The 16,900-nt window shown below is 43.5% G+C and overlaps 1 protein-coding gene across 1 annotated transcript in view; it reads right to left on the bottom strand.

Moving 5' to 3' along the window:
- MSN (moesin) overlaps window positions 1-16,900 on the bottom strand; it is a 400,641-nt gene that overhangs the window by 35,816 nt on the left and 347,925 nt on the right. Inside the window, exon 8 of the mRNA XM_053699008.1 lies at window positions 5,559-5,722. Coding sequence (XP_053554983.1) covers window positions 5,559-5,722 — 164 coding nt within the window. The remainder of the gene's footprint in view (window positions 1-5,558; window positions 5,723-16,900) is intronic.

Below are 16,900 nucleotides of genomic sequence, written 5' to 3'. Positions count from 1 at the left end.
TATGGAGGTAATCGGACTAATGGACCAGAGACTCTTCTTTGGTGGTTGTCACCGGATCATCTGTCCCAGGGAATGTGTTTCCGCAGGCCAGCATGGGTCATAGTGACGACGGATGCCAGCCTATTGGGCTGGGGTGCAGTCTGGAATTCCCCGAAAGCACAGGGTTTGTTGACTCAGGAGGAGGATCTCCTCCCGATAAATATTCTAGAACTGAGAGCGATATTCAACGCGCTTCTGGCGTAGCCTCAGCTGGCTTCGGCCAGATTCATAAGATTTCAGTCGGACAATATCACGACTGTAGCATATATCAATCAGGGGGGAACAAAGAGTTCTCTAGCGATGATAGAGGTTACCAAAATAATTTGATGGGCAGAGACTCACTCTTGCCATCTATCAGCAATCTATATTCCAGGAGTGGAGAACTGGGAAGCAGATTTTCTAAGTTGCCAGACTTTTCATCCAGGGGAATGGGAACTCCATCCGGAGGTGTTTGCACAATTGATTAAGCAATGGGGCACACCAGAATTGGATCCAATGGCGTCTCGTCAGAACGCCAAACTTCCTTGTTACGGGTCCAGGTCAAGGGATCCTCAGGTAGTACTGATATATGCTCTAGCAGTACCCTGGTCTTTCAACCTGGCTTATGTGTTTCCACCATTTCCTCTCCTTCCTCGTTTGATTACCAGAATCAAACAGGAGAGAGCTTCAGTGATTTTGATAGCACCTGCGTGGCCACGCAGGACTTGGTATGCAGACCTGGTGGACATGTCATCTCTTCCACCATGGACTCTGCCACTGGGACAGGACCTTCTGATTCAAGGTCTGTTCCAGCATCCAAATCTAGTTTCTCTGCGGCTGACTGCTTGGATATTTAACGCTTGATTTTATCCAAGCGGGGTTTCTATCTATCGGTCATAGATACCTTGATTCAGGCTCGAAAGCCTGTCACTAGGAAAATTTATCATAAGATATGGCGTAAATATCTTTATTGGTGCGAATCCAAAGGCTACTCATGGAGTAAGATCAGGATTCCTAGGATTTTGTCCTTTCTCCAAGAAGGATTGGAGAAGGGGCTATCAGCTAGTTCCTTAAAGGGACAGATATCTGCCTTATCAATTCTACTGCACAAGCGTCTGACAGATGTTCCAGACGTTCAGTCGTTCTGTCAGGCTTTAGTTAGAATCAATTCTGTGTTTAAACCTGTTGCTCCGCCATGGAGTTTCAATTTAGTTCAAGTTGTTCCATTTGAACCTATGCATTCCATAGATATTAAGCTTCTATTTTGGAAAGTTCTGTTTTTAGTTGCTATCTCTTCGGCTCGAAGAGTTTCTGAATTATCTGCATTGCAATGCGACTCGCCTTATCTTGTTTTCCATGCTGATAAGGTGGTTTTGCGTACCAAACCTGGATTCCTTCCTAAGGTTGTTACTAATAGGAATATCAATCAGGAAATTGTTGTTCCTTCTCTGTGTCCTAATCCTTCCTCTAAGAAGGAGCGTCTGTTGCACAACTTGGACGTGGTTCATGCTTTGAAGTTTTACTTGCAAGCAACCAAAGATTTGTAAGGCTGCGACTTGGTCTTCGCTTCATACCTTTTCCAAATTTGATACTTTTACTTCTTCGGAGGCTATTTTTGGGAGAAAAGTTCTTCAAGCAGTGGTGCCTTCTGTTTAACCATCTGTCTTGTCCCTCCCGTTCATCCGTGTCCTGTAGCTTTGGTATTGTATCCCACAAGTAAAGGATGAATCCGTGGACTCGTCGTACCTTATAGAAGAAAAGTAAATTTATGCTTATCTGATAAATTAATTTCTTCTATGGTACGACGAGTCCAAGGCCCGCCCTGTCATTTTAAGACAGATTATATTTTTTGATTTTAATCTTCAGTCACATCTGCACCTTGTAGTTTCTCCTTTCTCTTCCTGTATCTTTGGTCGAATGACTGGGGGGTGAAGCTAAGGGAGAAGCTATATAGACAGCTCTGCTGTGGTGCTCTTTGCCACTTCCTGTTAGCAGGAGGATAATATCCTACAAGTAAAGGATGAATCCGTGGACTCGTCGTACCATAGAAGAAATTAATTTATCAGGTAAGCATAAATTTACTTTTCTCTCTCTCTCTCTCTCATATATATATATATATATATATATATATATATATATATATATATATATATATATATATATATATATATATATATATATATATATATATATATATATCTCTATATCTATATCTCTCTCTATGTATATATGTATGAGAGAAGTGCACTCACAGGAACGAACAACTGGCTCAATACCATTGTTAGCCTGTTCTATGGGGATTTACCACCTGGGTGCAGCTTTTTAGCCCAGTAATGCATTTCACAGAGTAGAACTTTCCTGTAGTATATCAGTCTGATCCCGCCTATTACGGTCAGTCCAGCGCTGAAATACCAGGCAATTCCACTCTGAACAAGGAACACAGCAACCCCAGACAATCGTTTCGGCCTTCATTGGGCCTCGTCAGTGAGGTGTAGCCATATTCCTCTAAGCACACTGAGCAAGGAGTCCACGTCTGGTTGCCCCTTTTTCCCATAGGAGGACTAAATACATACAGAGAGAAGTGCACTCACATACATATACTATAATCGCATTTGTAACGTGTCCGTCACCAGTTGCGCACGCATCCTCAAAGGAATGTTGGCTGCGCAGATGGATTCTTTCACCACCCTGCCATTTTCTGAATCCACCTGGATGCAGCATAGGCAAATTAAGCCTTAAAAAAAAAAAAAAAAAAACGCAACCGCACGAATCAACGAAAAAACACATAACCCGCAAGAAATAAAAAAATAACCAGCACGAAGTATTAACCATCACTGAAACCGCCAACATCTCAAAATAATTAACCCCTAATCTGCAAATAACATAACATATTAACCCCTCTCACCACCTAAAGATTAACATGTCCAAGACTGAGCTCCTTATCCCCCCCTCAAGCTCTAAGCCGATTTGTGACTTCTCTATCCCTGTTGACGGCATCACCATTTCCCCATCGCCCCAAGTCCGCTGCCTTTTAGTCACACTTAACTCAAATCTATCCTTCGCCCCCATATACAATCGCTTTCTATATCCTGCCGCAACATTTCCAAGATTCAACCTTTTCTGTGCGCCACACCACAAAGCAAATAATCTACTCCCTTGTTATTTCCCGACTTGACTACTGCAATAACCTACTTACTGGCCTTCCTCTTTCCCGCCTCTCCCCACTAAAATCCATCCTAAATGCCTCTGCCAGGCTGATCCACCTTTCCCGTCGCTCTGTATCTGCTGCACCTCTCTGCAAGTCCCTTCATTGGCTCCCCATACACAGCAGAATAAAATTCTCACCCTTGCATACAAAGCGCTCACCAACACCGCTCCCCTCTACCCATCCTCTCTAATCAACAAGTATACTCCAGCCCGCCCACTAAGATCTAACAATGACCTGCTCCTTGAATCTGCGACTATCACCTCCTCTCATGCTAGACTGCAGGACTTCTGTCGTGCAGCACCTACCCTCTGGAACACTCTCCCTCGTGCTGTCAGGTTTTCCCCTAATCTTTCTTCCTTTAAATGCTCTCTGAAGACTTTTCTGTTCAGAGAAGCCTACCACACAACTCAATATTTCTCTTACCTAACAACATTTCCCTCATCTAACTCTGTATTAACATCTTTCTCAATCTTGCATTCCTTACCTCCTGTTTCTCAACCTCCTACCCTTTTAGATTGTAAATTCCCACGGGAATAGGGCCCTCGATTCCTCCTGTATGTGTTTGTAAATTTTGTCCTGTCTCTTAGAAGTTTTATATTATTGTTTTATTTAAATTAACTGTATCCATGGACAGCGCTGCGGGATATGATGCGCTTCATAAATAAAGTATAATAATAATAACCCCTAAACCGCCAACCCCCCACATCGCAATAAACCCAATTAACCTAGTAACCCCTAAACCGCCAAACCCCCACATCGCAAATAACTAAATTACTAAGACCCCTAAATTAACCCCAATACTAAGTTACACTTAAATAAAACCGAACATTATAACAAAAAAAAATAATCTAAAATTACAGAAAAAAAATCCAAAATTACAGAAAAAATAAATATTAACAAAAATAAAAAAAAATAAACCTAATCCCTATGAAAATAAAATGGCCCCCCAAAATAAAAACATCTCCTAATCTAAACTACCAATAGCCCTTAAACAGGGTTTTCGTAGGGCATTGACCCAAGATAAACAGCTCTTTTACATTTTAAAAAATACATATTTATTGGGGTACCTTGCATTCCTATTGGCTGAAATTTTTAAATCAGCCAATAGGATGAGAGCTTTAAGAGCCAATAGGATTTCAGTAGCTCTAATCCTATTGGCCGATTTAAAAATTTCAGCCAATAGGAATGCAAGTTACCCCAAATTGAATGCAGTACCGTGCATTCAATTTTGAGTATACACCAGAGATCAGATGAAGAGGAGCCTCCACGGCGCTGAAGACTGCCACTGAGGACCCGCGCATCGGGGAAGACCGCACAGCGCCGCCTTTGCTCCGGATGAAGATAGAAGATGATGGAGCCGCCTGGATAAAGACCTTCACCACGGGACTTCAGGAATGGTGAGTACCTATTTGGGGCTTAATCTTATGCTTTTTTTTCCCATATTTTCTTATTTTTAAGATTAGGGATTTAATGGGCTGTAAAAGAACCAATTGCCCTTTTAAGGGCAGTAAAAGAGCTGAATGCATTTAGGGGCAATGGATAGCTTAGGTTTTTTGAGCGTTAGGTTTTTTATTTTGGGGGGGAGGGGTTGGTTGGTGGGGGGGTTGATTGTTAGGGGGTAATTTGTATTTATTTATTTATTTTAAGTAAAAGAGCCGTTTAACTTAGGGCAATGCCCTACAAAAGACCCTTTTAAGGGCTATTGGTAGTTAAGTATTAGATTAGGGGGTGTTTTTATTTGGGGGGGATTTTTTATTTTTATAGGGGTATTAGTTTAGATTTACTTTTTTTATTTTGGATAGCTTTGTTTATTATTTTCTGTAATTTTACCTTTTATTTTTTTGTAACTGTAGCTTGGGGGTTTGTATTTTTTAAACATAGACTGCACTCTGGGCAGGCCTATCGCCTAGTGTGTATGTGTGTATATACAGATATTCTATAAAAGTTTGTTATGTAAGCAATAGTTTTACAAAATCTTATTACAGGAAGAAAATTTGGATAGTAATGATACATGGTATCTGGTTTAGCAAATACTTGTTCACCTTTTGCCCCAATAAATCCCATTAAGTGGAACTAGAAGAACTGTACACAACTTTAGCTGAGCTTGTTATTAGTTAAACAGGAATTACAAGCTATTAAAGAGGTGCAACAATTTTGTTGCATAAGAGTAGAAGATATATTTTCTGACACCAATATTGAATCTGATAGATATTCGTGTACCTAACTAAGCCTAGATTATATAATCTAAATTTGATAAGATTAAAAATCAGTTTCAAGAGAGATGACCAAGTGTTGAACAGGTCAATAATATGCTTTCAAGATAGTATCATACCTCTCCATCTGTTTCTGGTGCTTCTCTTCTCGTGCCTGGGCTTTCATTTGCTGCACCTCAATGGTGTCAGGCTTCCTGCGCCTCATGTACAATTCATGGTTCCCCATGCATAGAGCCAAAATTCTCTTATTGATCCGTAAACGTGGGGCATAGAACACAAAGTCCTGAAATAAAGAAAAATTGCATAGAAAACATAATTTATGCTTACCAGATAAATTCCTTTCCTTCCGGATAGGGAGAGTCCACGGCTTCATTCCTTTACTGTTGGGAAATACAACACCTGGCCACCAGGAGGAGACAAAGACACCCCAGCCAAAGGCTTAAATATCCCTCCCACTTCCTCATTACCCCAGTCATTCTGCCGAGGGAACAAGGAAAAGTAGGAACAACATTAAGGTATAAATGGTGTCAGAAGAATAAAATAAATAGGGGACAACCATAGACAAGAAAAAACGGGCGGGGGCCATGGACTCTTCCTATCCGGAAGTAAAAGGAATTTATCTGGTAAGCATAAATTAGGTTTTCCTTCCTAAGATAGGGAGAGTCCATGGCTTCATTCCTTACTGTTGGGAAAACTATACCCAAGCTCCAGAGGACACTGAATAAATAACGGGAGGGAAAAAAAAGTAAGAGGCGGACCCTATTCTGAGGGCACCACAGCCTGCAAAACTTTTCTCCTGAAAGCTGCTTCAGCCGAAGCAAAAACATCAAACTTGTAACATTTTTGAAATGTATGTAAGGAGGACTAGGTAGCCGCTTGATCCATAGAGGCCTCGATCTTAAAGGCCCAAGAGAAAGCCACTGCTCTAGTGGAATGAGCTGCTATCCTCTCAGGAGGAGGATGTCCCGCTGTCTCGTAAGCTAAGCGGATGACACTCCTTAACCAAAAAGATAGGAAAGTTGAAGTAGCCTTCTGCCCCTTACGCTTCCCTGAATAGACAACAAAGAGGAAGATTGTCTAAACTCCTTAGTAGCCTGAAGATAGAACTCCTCACAATATAAACAGGTAAGATTTAGTACAGAAGGAGTACCTTCTAACATGTCATAATCCTCCATAGCTCAGGTTATACCCACAGGAGGACACAAAAAAAAGTTTATTATTATAGAAAACTGCACCTTTATACTCCCAATGGCTGTGACACTCACCACCTCCTAGACCCAGACAGTTAACAGAGGAAACGCTCTCCTCAGGTCCAAGTCTCAGCAGAAAGGAGAAAATGACAAAGATCACACCCGGTCACATGGAGTGCAAGACAGTACTTCCCCTGTTATTACAGGTACAGCAAGTAATAGGAGCTAAGCAACACTTTCAAAAACGAAAGTGAAACAAACACTTAAGCCAAATTGTTTCTTTCATGATTCAGATAGAGCATGAAATTTTAAGCATCTTTCTTATTTACTCCTATTATCAAATTTTCTTCATTCTCTTGGTATCTTTATTTGAAATGCAAGAATGTAAGTTTAGATGCCGGCCAATTTTTGGTTTACAACCTGGGTTGTTCTTGCCGATTGGTGGATTAATTCATCCACCAATAAAAAAGTGCTGTCCAGAGTCATGAACCAAAAAAAACTTAGATGCCTTCTTTTTCAAATAAAGATAGCTAGAAAATGTAGAAAAAATGATAATAGGAGTAAATTAGAAAGTTGCTTAAAATTGCATGCTCTATCTGAATCACAAAAGAAAAAATTTGGGTTCAGTGTCCCATTAAAAGTGAAACCTGTTTGTTCCAACCAAAAACACAGTCTATTAGCCCAGCAAAAAATCACACAAAGCAGCATGTAAATAATTAATACACTGATTAATTAACCCCAACTGTTCAATAAACCGCCTTTAGAGGATATTAACCTTGGATCCTATCAAGGTATAAAGGAGGCACACTGTGACCCTGTTATAGCGTTTTATGTGTAAAAATTGAAACAATCTTACCTCCAGGATCCATGCTGTGGAACAGAACACAGCCTGTCAAGTGTGACAGTCTTATAGCAGCGCTCCTGTCATGGACTTGAGATAGAGAAAGCAGGCAGTGAAATTCGTCAACACTGATTGCTTAGGAGCTGTTAGCAGTAGTCTAGATGGTTTCACAGAAAAACTTTCCCTGCATCTCCAGACTAACTCATCAATACTCTCACTGAGAGGTTGACATGACTACTTAAAACTCCAGTCCTATCTCGAAGGGCAGATACCCTTTTTCAGGACTCTCCGAATCTTCTGACACTTCTCTGCCACCTCATAACGCGAAGAAAGGCAAAGAATGACTGGGGTAATGAGGAAGTGGGAAAGATATTTAAGCATTTGGCTGGGGTGTCTTTGCCTCCTCCTAGTGGCCCCTTTGTATTTTTGCTGCCCTGTTTTTTTAGCACCTACCCCCCGGCTCCAGCTTCCCAGCTAACCAGTCAGTCCACCTCCCTGCTGTATTTAATGGTGCTCCCAACACTACTGAAGTAAGTCCTCTCTCCCTTTGTTTTTTTGCTGCCCTGTTTTTTTATTTAGCACCTATCCCCTGCTCCAGCTTCCAAGCTAACCAGCCCGCCCACCTCCCTGCTGTAATTAACGGTGCTCCCAGCACCACAGAAGTAAGTCTTCACTCCCTTCTCCCTTTGTATTTTTGCTGCCATTTTTTTTTAGCACCTACCCCCGCTCAAGCTTCCCAGTTAACCAGCCCACCCACCTCCTCCCTGCTGTATTTAATGGTGCTCGCTGCGCAACTAGGCAGCGGGCCCGGCACTGGCGCCAAAGGCAAGCCCGTCAGCGCACCAACCGCACCCAATGCCACGAACCCTGGCTCCGCCACTAAACGCCAGTACCCTCCACGCGTTCAACACCGGTAGATCGTCCTCCTGCCACCACACATCCCCGACCAACACCTTCGGACCCTTCACCTGCCGCAACTGCTCCTTCCCCTCCCTCCCTCTAGACCACAACCCAACCAACTAACCCACCCAAAAACAGCCACAATTACCTCAACTGCATTCTCAACACCCGCTCCATCCACAAGCACGCTCTCAAAATCTAAAACCTGCTAGACTCCACCACCCCAGACATCGCCTTCTTCACCGAGACCTGGCTGAACCCTGCATCAGCGCCGGACATCGCCACTGCAATACCTGACGGCTACAAGATCTGACACAAAGACCGCAGCACCGACCTGGAGGAGGCATTGCCATCATCAACAATCACACCATCCAAGTCACAACCAGCTCTGACGATCACTCACCAGGACTGGAACACCTACACTTCAAGATCCAGGTCAACCCCAACACCACCCTCCACAGCACCATCATCTACAGACCTCCCAGACCTCGTCCCGCCTTCTGTGACTCCATCACCGACCACATCGCACCCCATGCCCTCGCCTCAACGGACTACATCCTGCTCAGTGACCTCAACTTCCGTCTTGACAACCCCAACGATCACAACACCTCCACCCTCCTGGAAAACCTCGGAACCATCGGACAGAAGCAACTTGTAAACTATCCAACCCACGCAGCTGGCCACACCCTCGACCCGATCTTCTCCGCAGGCAACCACATCTCAGTCAATCACATCACCGAACTCCTCTGGACTGACCACCACTGCATACACTTTTACTTCAACAAACCTACCACCCACCTCCGACAGTACCACCCGCCCCGCAGAAACTGGAACAACATCACCCAAGACCAACTGCACCGCACCCTAAACAAATCCTCCCCACCTACCTCCACAGATGCCAACTCCTCCGCCCGCAACCTCCACCACTGGATCACAGACTGCTCAAACACCCTCGCTACCCTCAAGAAACCATCCAGCTGCCAAACCATCAACAAGGCCAGCTGGCTCACCCCGGCCCTCCAGGACTCGAAACGCCACTCCAGACGATTGGAAAGAACCTGAAGATCCAGCAAGACCCTTCTGGAAAAAGCTGCCTTTAAGGAAGCAATCACCACCCACCACCACCATAAAAACCGCCAAAAAACAAAAACAAAACAGCCATACAAGACAGAATCAACTCTAATGCACACAACAGCAAGGAGTTCTCAGTCACCAAGGAATTCTCTAAAACCAACAGTGACACCACCATCAACCCACCCTCCCAGGACCTCTGCAATACTCTTGCTGCACACTTCCACCACAAGATCCTCAACATCTATGACAGTTTCACACCTCATAACTCAACCACCACCACCCACCCCCCTACAACCACCGACACCCCACCCAAACGGACCATCTGGAGACCCCTCATCACAGAGGACACTCTCAGACCCCATCACATATTCAACAAAGCAAGCAAAACCATCGCCCCTGAACTCCGCCGCACCATCAACTGCTCCATCAAAACCAGCACCTTCCTGGATGTCTGGAAGCACGTGGAACTAAAAACCCTGCTGAAAAAACCCTTGGCAGACCCAATGGACCCGAATAACTACCGCCCCATATCTCTACTCCCCTTCCTGGCCAAAGTCATAGAGAAGTCCATCAACTTGCAACTTATTGACCACATTGAGGCCAACCACACCCTGGACCACTCCCAGTTCGGTTTCAGAAGCAACCACAGCACCGAGACCGCCCTCCTCGCCCCCACAGACGACATCCGCACCACGCTCGACCGAGGAGAATCCGCCGCTCTCATCAGCATTCTACAATGTTGATCACAACAGCCTCCCACCCACCTACACGACGCCGGCATCCACAGCATAGTCCTGGAATTGATCACCTCCTTCCTCACGGACAGAACCCAACATCTACATGGCCTCTCTCGCCACCATCGTCCAACGCCACAACCTCAACATAGTCTCCTACGCCGGCGACGCCCAGTTAATCATCTCACTCACCCGAGATCCTACCACCGCCAAAAAGAACATCCACGAAGGCCTGATAGCAGTCGCTGCCTGGATGAATGACAACCGGCACAAACTGGACACAGACAAAACCGAAGTCGTCCTCCTCTGACCCAATAAATCACGCATTCAAGGCCCTACACAACATCGGACCCGAATACATCAACCTCAGCGTAAATTTCTACACCCTTGCCAGACAACTCCGATCGGCTGACCAAGCACTCGCAGTCATCCCCTGCATCTGCAAATCCAAAGCGGGCGGCAGATCCTTCTCCCACATGGCAGCAAAGACATGGAACACCCTCCCGCTGCACTTTAGACAATCCACCTCTCACAAATTTCAGAAAGGACCTCAAAACCTGGCTCCTCTAATGAATGCCCATCCCCTTTCCCCCCCTCCTCTTATCCGCTTTCCCTTAGCGCCTTGAGACCCTCACGGGTGATTAGTTTGCGCTCTATAAGTACCCGATAGATAGGTGGCCAGGTGTTGTATTTCCCAATAGTAAGGAATGAAGTCGTGGACTCTCCCTATATTAGGAAGGAAAATGTATCCGAAAGCCCTTATATTATTTCAAGTCTGGGTAATTATTTAACCTTTATACAAAAAAAATAAAAATAAACCCTAAATGTATGCTTACCTAATAAATTAATTTATTTTATGATATAGTCCAAGAGTGATCATATGTGGGAATTACCCTCATACAGAAAAGCAGTAAAAAAAAAAGTGGGTCAAAAAGTGCAAAGCAAGTACTGCTGCCACCTGAATAAAACAAAGGATGGGGCTCATGGACACATCAAATAAACATAAATTTTGTTTTCTTACATCAGATTATGTGAATCCATGAGTCACCACATGCAGGAATCTATAACCAAATGTTGAAATCCAAGAGATCACCATGAAACAGAGGCGGGGGGGGGGGGGGGAGAAACTGAAGTAGAGAAGTCAGGTACTGATCAGGCACAAAGGATCAGCCTTAATCCAACAGCTGTAACTTTTTGAAATTTGCGAGGCACTGAAAAATGAACAAAAATAGTAGAAAGTCTAAAAATCTTAGTGGAAAGAAGAGCATTATCCCGATGAAAAGGAAAGGTTTGCAAGACAAAACTGGAAGCTCAGAAAACTGTTCTGGCAGAAGAAAATCATGTTTCAGGATAAAAGTTGAAGGTCTAAACCATGCATAGGTTTTTAAGGAGGGATTTGAAGAACCATCAAAACTAAATTAAGAAAAACTTGATTAATAACTGGAATTTTAGCTATCCTCTTATAGAACAAAATGAAAATCTGACCATTAAGAGAACGAGCTGACAAACCTTATTTCCAAACCCTGCAACAGGAGCTCGAGAACTCTAGGAATTCTAAAAAGAATTCCCATGGTATGTCTTGCAAGAACACCAACCGAAAAAAGATTTTCCAAACCTTATGATCAATATACCTGGTGAATCAAGGTGTCAACCTTATCAAGAAAAGCCTCTCTGATACAGCACTAATTATTCTGTCATCAGGACATTTTAATTCAGATTTTTGAGATTATGATAGAAGAAAGGACCTTGAGAAAGAAGATCCCTTCTGAGAGGAAGGCGCCAAAGTTGGCACAAGGGCATTTTAACTAGATTAGATCTGCAATACCATGAGATATGGGCCTTCCAAACCTTGATAGATTTTTCTAGTCTGCATGCTATCAAGCTTAGAGTTTCAGATCTTGAGGAAAAAACTAAAATGTATGCTTACCTGATAAATGTATCCACGGATCATCAATTACTGTTGGGAATATCACTCCTGGCCAGCAGGAAGAGGCAAAGAGCACCACAGCAAGGCTGTTAAGTATCACTTCCCTTCCCACAACCCCCAGTCTTCAACCAAAGGAAAAGGAAAGAAAGAAAATAACACATAGTGTAGAGGTGCCTGAGTTTTATATAAAAAAAACTGTCTGAAAACAAGGGAGGGCTGTGGACTCACTGTGTCAAGAAAGAAAGAAATTTATCAGGTAAGCATAAATTTTGTTTTCTTTGTTAAGACACTGAGTCCACGGATCATCAATTACTGTTGGGAATCAATACCCAAGCTAGAGGACACAGATGATTAGGGAGGGAGGGACAAGACAGGTAACCTAAACAGAAGGCACCACTGCTTGAAGAACCTTTCTCCCAAAAGAAGCCTCAGCCGAGTCAAAAATGTATAGAATTTAAAAAAAGTGTGTAAAGAAGACCAGGTTGCAGCCTTACAAATCTGTTTTACAGAGGCCTCATTTTTGAAGGCTGTCCAGCAGTCTCATATGCCAAACAAATACTTCTCAACCAGAGAGAAAGAGAAGTGGCAGTAGCTTTCTGACCCTTACGTTTTCCAGAAAAGCAAACAAACAATGCAGAAGACTGACTAAAGTCCTACGTAGCCTGCAAACAGAATTTAAGAGCCCGCACAACATCTAAGTTGTTTAACAACCGCTCCTTGTGAGAGGAAGGATTAGGACAGAGAGAAGGAACAACAATTTACTGATTGATATTTCTATCCGAAACAACCTTAGGAAGAAAACCAAACCTGGTACAAATAACTGCCTTGTCTGCATAAAATATGAGATAAGGAGAGTCACACTGCAAAGCTGAGAGTTCAGAAACCCTCCGAGCAGAAGATATAGCCAGAAGAAACAAACCTTTCAAAGATAAAGACTTGATATCTATGGAATGCATAGGCTCAAACGGAGCCTGTTGAAAAACTTTAAGAACAAGATTAAGAATCCAAGGTGGAGCAACATAATTAAATACAGGCCTGATTCTGACCAGGGCCTGACAAAAAAATTGTACATCCGAAATGTCCGCCAGATGCTTGTGTAGCAAAATAGATAGAGCAGAAATCTGACCCTTGAGGGTACTAACTGATAACCCCTTCTCCAGGCCTTCCTGGAGAAAAGATAAGATCCTTGGGATCCTGACCCTACTCCAAGAATATCCTTTAGACTCACACCAATAAAGATATTTACGCCATATATTATGGTAAATCTTTCTAGTGATAGGCTTACGAGCCTGAACCATGGTCTCAATGACCGATTCGGAAAAACCATGCTTAGCTAGGATCAAGCGTTCAATCTCCAAGCAGTCAGCTTCAGAGAAACGAGATTTGGATGAAGGAAGGGCTCCTGAAGTAGAAGGTCCTTCCTCAGCAGTAGTCTCCACGGTGGTAGAGACAACATTTCTACTAGATCTGCATACCAGATTCTGCGAGGCCATGCAGGAGCTATTAGAATTACCAACGCTCTCTCCTGCTTGATCCGATCGATGACTCGTGGGAGGAGAGCAAATGGGGGAAAGAGATAAGCCAATCTCTGCCAGAGCATCTATTAGAAAGGCTTGAGGGTCTATCAACCTTGACCCGTATTTTGGGAGCTTGGTGTTCTGACGAGACGCCATCAGATCCAATTCCGGAAAACATCATTTGGTTGTTAACCTTGAGAACACTTCCAGGTGGAAATCCCACTCCCCGGGATGAAAAGTCTGTCTGCTCATAAAATCCGCTTCCCAATTGTCCACTAATGGAATGTGGATGGAAGATAGACAGCAATTGAGATTTTTATTAGCAATTTTTAATGATATCCCAACAATTAAAACAATACCTCTATGGCACCCCCTACACCACAGCACTAAGCTGCTGTGCCTACCTGATCCTCTCTAAGCTGCGGGTTGCTCACGGAACGATTCCGGGAACAAGCAGAGGCCAACCGAGGGAGAGGACACAGACTGTTATTCTCAGGAGAAAAGGCGCCAAGTAAAAGAGTGCGCTGCGTCTGGGGAGAGAAGTCCGCCCCCCATGACGTAACAGATCCGAATAGGGGCCGAATCCTAAGATTTAAAACGGATTAGAGCCCATTCACAAACAACGTCCTGTGCCACACAATGTCCTGCAAGCCTGTCTAAACAATCCTGATCTCAGGAAAAATTGTCCCAATATAAAGGTGCAGTAAATAAAATTCTTAAGTGCCAGGGTTCTCTGTTTTAAGAAATAAAATGGCACTTACCTGCACCCTTGCCTGTCCGACAGCGAGACAGCACACCAGGTATGAGAGGAAGCCACTCCTCAAAGAGACCTGTGGATAAAAGGATGAACAGAGTAAGCCTACTCTGGCATACTGTTAAAGGGCAGCAAACGTGTCAGGAAAACGCAGTGAGGCCCACCCCACAGGTTCCTAACTGCTTTAAAGCCATCACAGTCCTACTGAAGAGACTAACGTGGAGTACAGCTAGACCCAGCTTGTCAGGGAAGATCAGAGCAAACGTGCTCAGGCTTCCAAAATAATAACATCCTGATAGAAGACTCTTATACAGACACCTAAACTTGAACTGAAGGCAAAGAGAATGACTGGAGGTTGTGGGAAGGGATGTGATACTTAACAGCTTTGCTGTGGTGCTCTTTGCCTCCTCCTGCTGGCCAGGAGTGAAATTCCCAACAGTAATTGATCATCCGTGGACTCACTGTGTCTTAAAGAAAAACAGGATCTTCTGTCTCAAGGATTTATCACAAAGGAAGTGACCATGGAGGACACCTGGACATCTGAACTAGATCTGCAAGCAAAGTTCTGCGAGACCAAGCTGGATCAATCAATATTGCAGATGTCCCCTTCTGCCTGATTCTGGCACACCCTTGGAAGGAGAACCAGAGGATGAAAAACATATGCTAGTTGAAAAGACCAAGGAGCTACTAGAGCATCTACCAACTCCACCTGAGGTTCATTGGACCTTGCAAAGTACCTGGGAAGTTTGTTGTTTAGCCGAGGGGCCATTAGATCCACCTCTGGGAGACCCAAAAGATTCACAATGTGAATGAAAACATCCTGATGGAGAAACCATTCCCCTGAATGCAGGGATTGACGACTGAGGAAGTCTGCTTCCCAATTGCTCACCCCTCAAATGTGTGCTGCAGATATTTGGCAACAATTGATCTCTGCCCAAGAAAGACTTCAAAATAATTCCATCCTGGCTAGGGAAATGTGAGCCCTTGCCAAGTAGATGGAGGAAACAAACAAAAGAAACCACCGTCTGGGAGGTGTCACACAGAAAAGTAAATTTATGCTTACCAGATACATTAATTTCTTCTATGGTAAGACGAGTCCACGGATTCATCCTTTACTTGTGGGATATTATCCTTCCTAACAGGAAGTGGCAAAGAGCTCCTCCCTTAGCTCCACCGCCCAGTCATTTGACCGAAGGTACAGGAAGAAAAAGGAGTAACTACAAGGTGCAGAGGTGACTGAGTTTAAATCAAAAAAATATAATCTGTCTTAAAATGACAGGGCGGGCCGTGGACTCGTCTTACCATAGAAGAAATTAATTTATCAGGTAAGCATAAATTTACTTTTCTTCTATAAGGTAAGACGAGTCCACGGATTCATCCTTTACTTGTGGGATACAATACCAAAGCTACAGGACACGGATGAACGGGAGGGACAAGACAGATGGTTAAACAGAAGGCACCACTGCTTGAAGAACTTTTCTCCCAAAAATAGCCTCCGAAGAAGCAAAGGTATCAAATTTGGAAAATTTGGAAAAGGTATGAAGCTAAGACCAAGTCGCAGCCTTACAAATCTGTTCAACAGAAGAATCATTTTTAAAAGCCCATGTGGAAGCCACCACTCTAGTAGAGTGAGCTGTAATTCTTTCAGGAGGCTGCTGTCCAGCAGTCTCGTATGCCAAACGAATGATGCTTTTAAGCCAAAAGGCAAGAGAGGTAGCCGTAGCTTTTTGACCCCTACATTTTCCAGAATAGACAACAAACAAAGAAGATGTTTGACGGAAATCTTTGGTCGCTTGCAAATAAAACTTTAAAGCCCGAACCACGTCCAAGTTGTGTAATAGACGCTCCTCCTTGGAGGAAGGATTAGGACACAGAGAAGGAACAACAATTTCCTGATTAATATTCTTATTAGTAACAACCTTAGGAAGGAATCCAGGATTGGTACGCAAAACCACCTTATCAGCATGGAAAACAAGATAAGGCGAGTCGCATTGCAATGCAGATAATTTAGAAACTCTTCGAGCCGAAGAGATAGCAACTAAAAACAGAACTTTCCAAGATAGAAGCTTAATATCTATGGAATGCATAGGTTCAAACGGAACCCCTTGAAGAACCTTAAGAACTAAATTCAAACTCCATGGCGGAGCAACAGGTTTAACTACAGGCTTGATTCTAACTAAAGCCTGACAGAACGACTGAACGTCTGGACATCTGCCAGACGTTTGTGCAGTAGAATTGATAAAGCAGATATCTGTCCCTTTAAGGAACTAGCTGATAGCCCCTTCTCCAATCCTTCTTAGAGAAAGGACAAAATCCTAGGAATCCTGATCTTACTCCATGAGTAGCCTTTGGATTCGCACCAATAAAGATATTTATACCATATCTTATGATAAATTTTCCTGGTGACAGGCTTTCGAGCCTGAATCAAGGTATCTATGACCTAGGATAAGATCAAGCGTTCAATCTCCAAGCAGTCAGTCGTAGAGAAACTAGATTTGGATGCTGGAACGGACCTTGAGTCAGA

This window comes from Bombina bombina, chromosome 1 (genome assembly GCF_027579735.1).
Source record: "Bombina bombina isolate aBomBom1 chromosome 1, aBomBom1.pri, whole genome shotgun sequence".
NCBI lineage: Eukaryota > Metazoa > Chordata > Amphibia > Anura > Bombinatoridae > Bombina > Bombina bombina.
The sequence above is the reverse complement of the archived record's forward strand: the minus strand, read 5'-3'. Positions and strand labels throughout refer to the sequence as shown.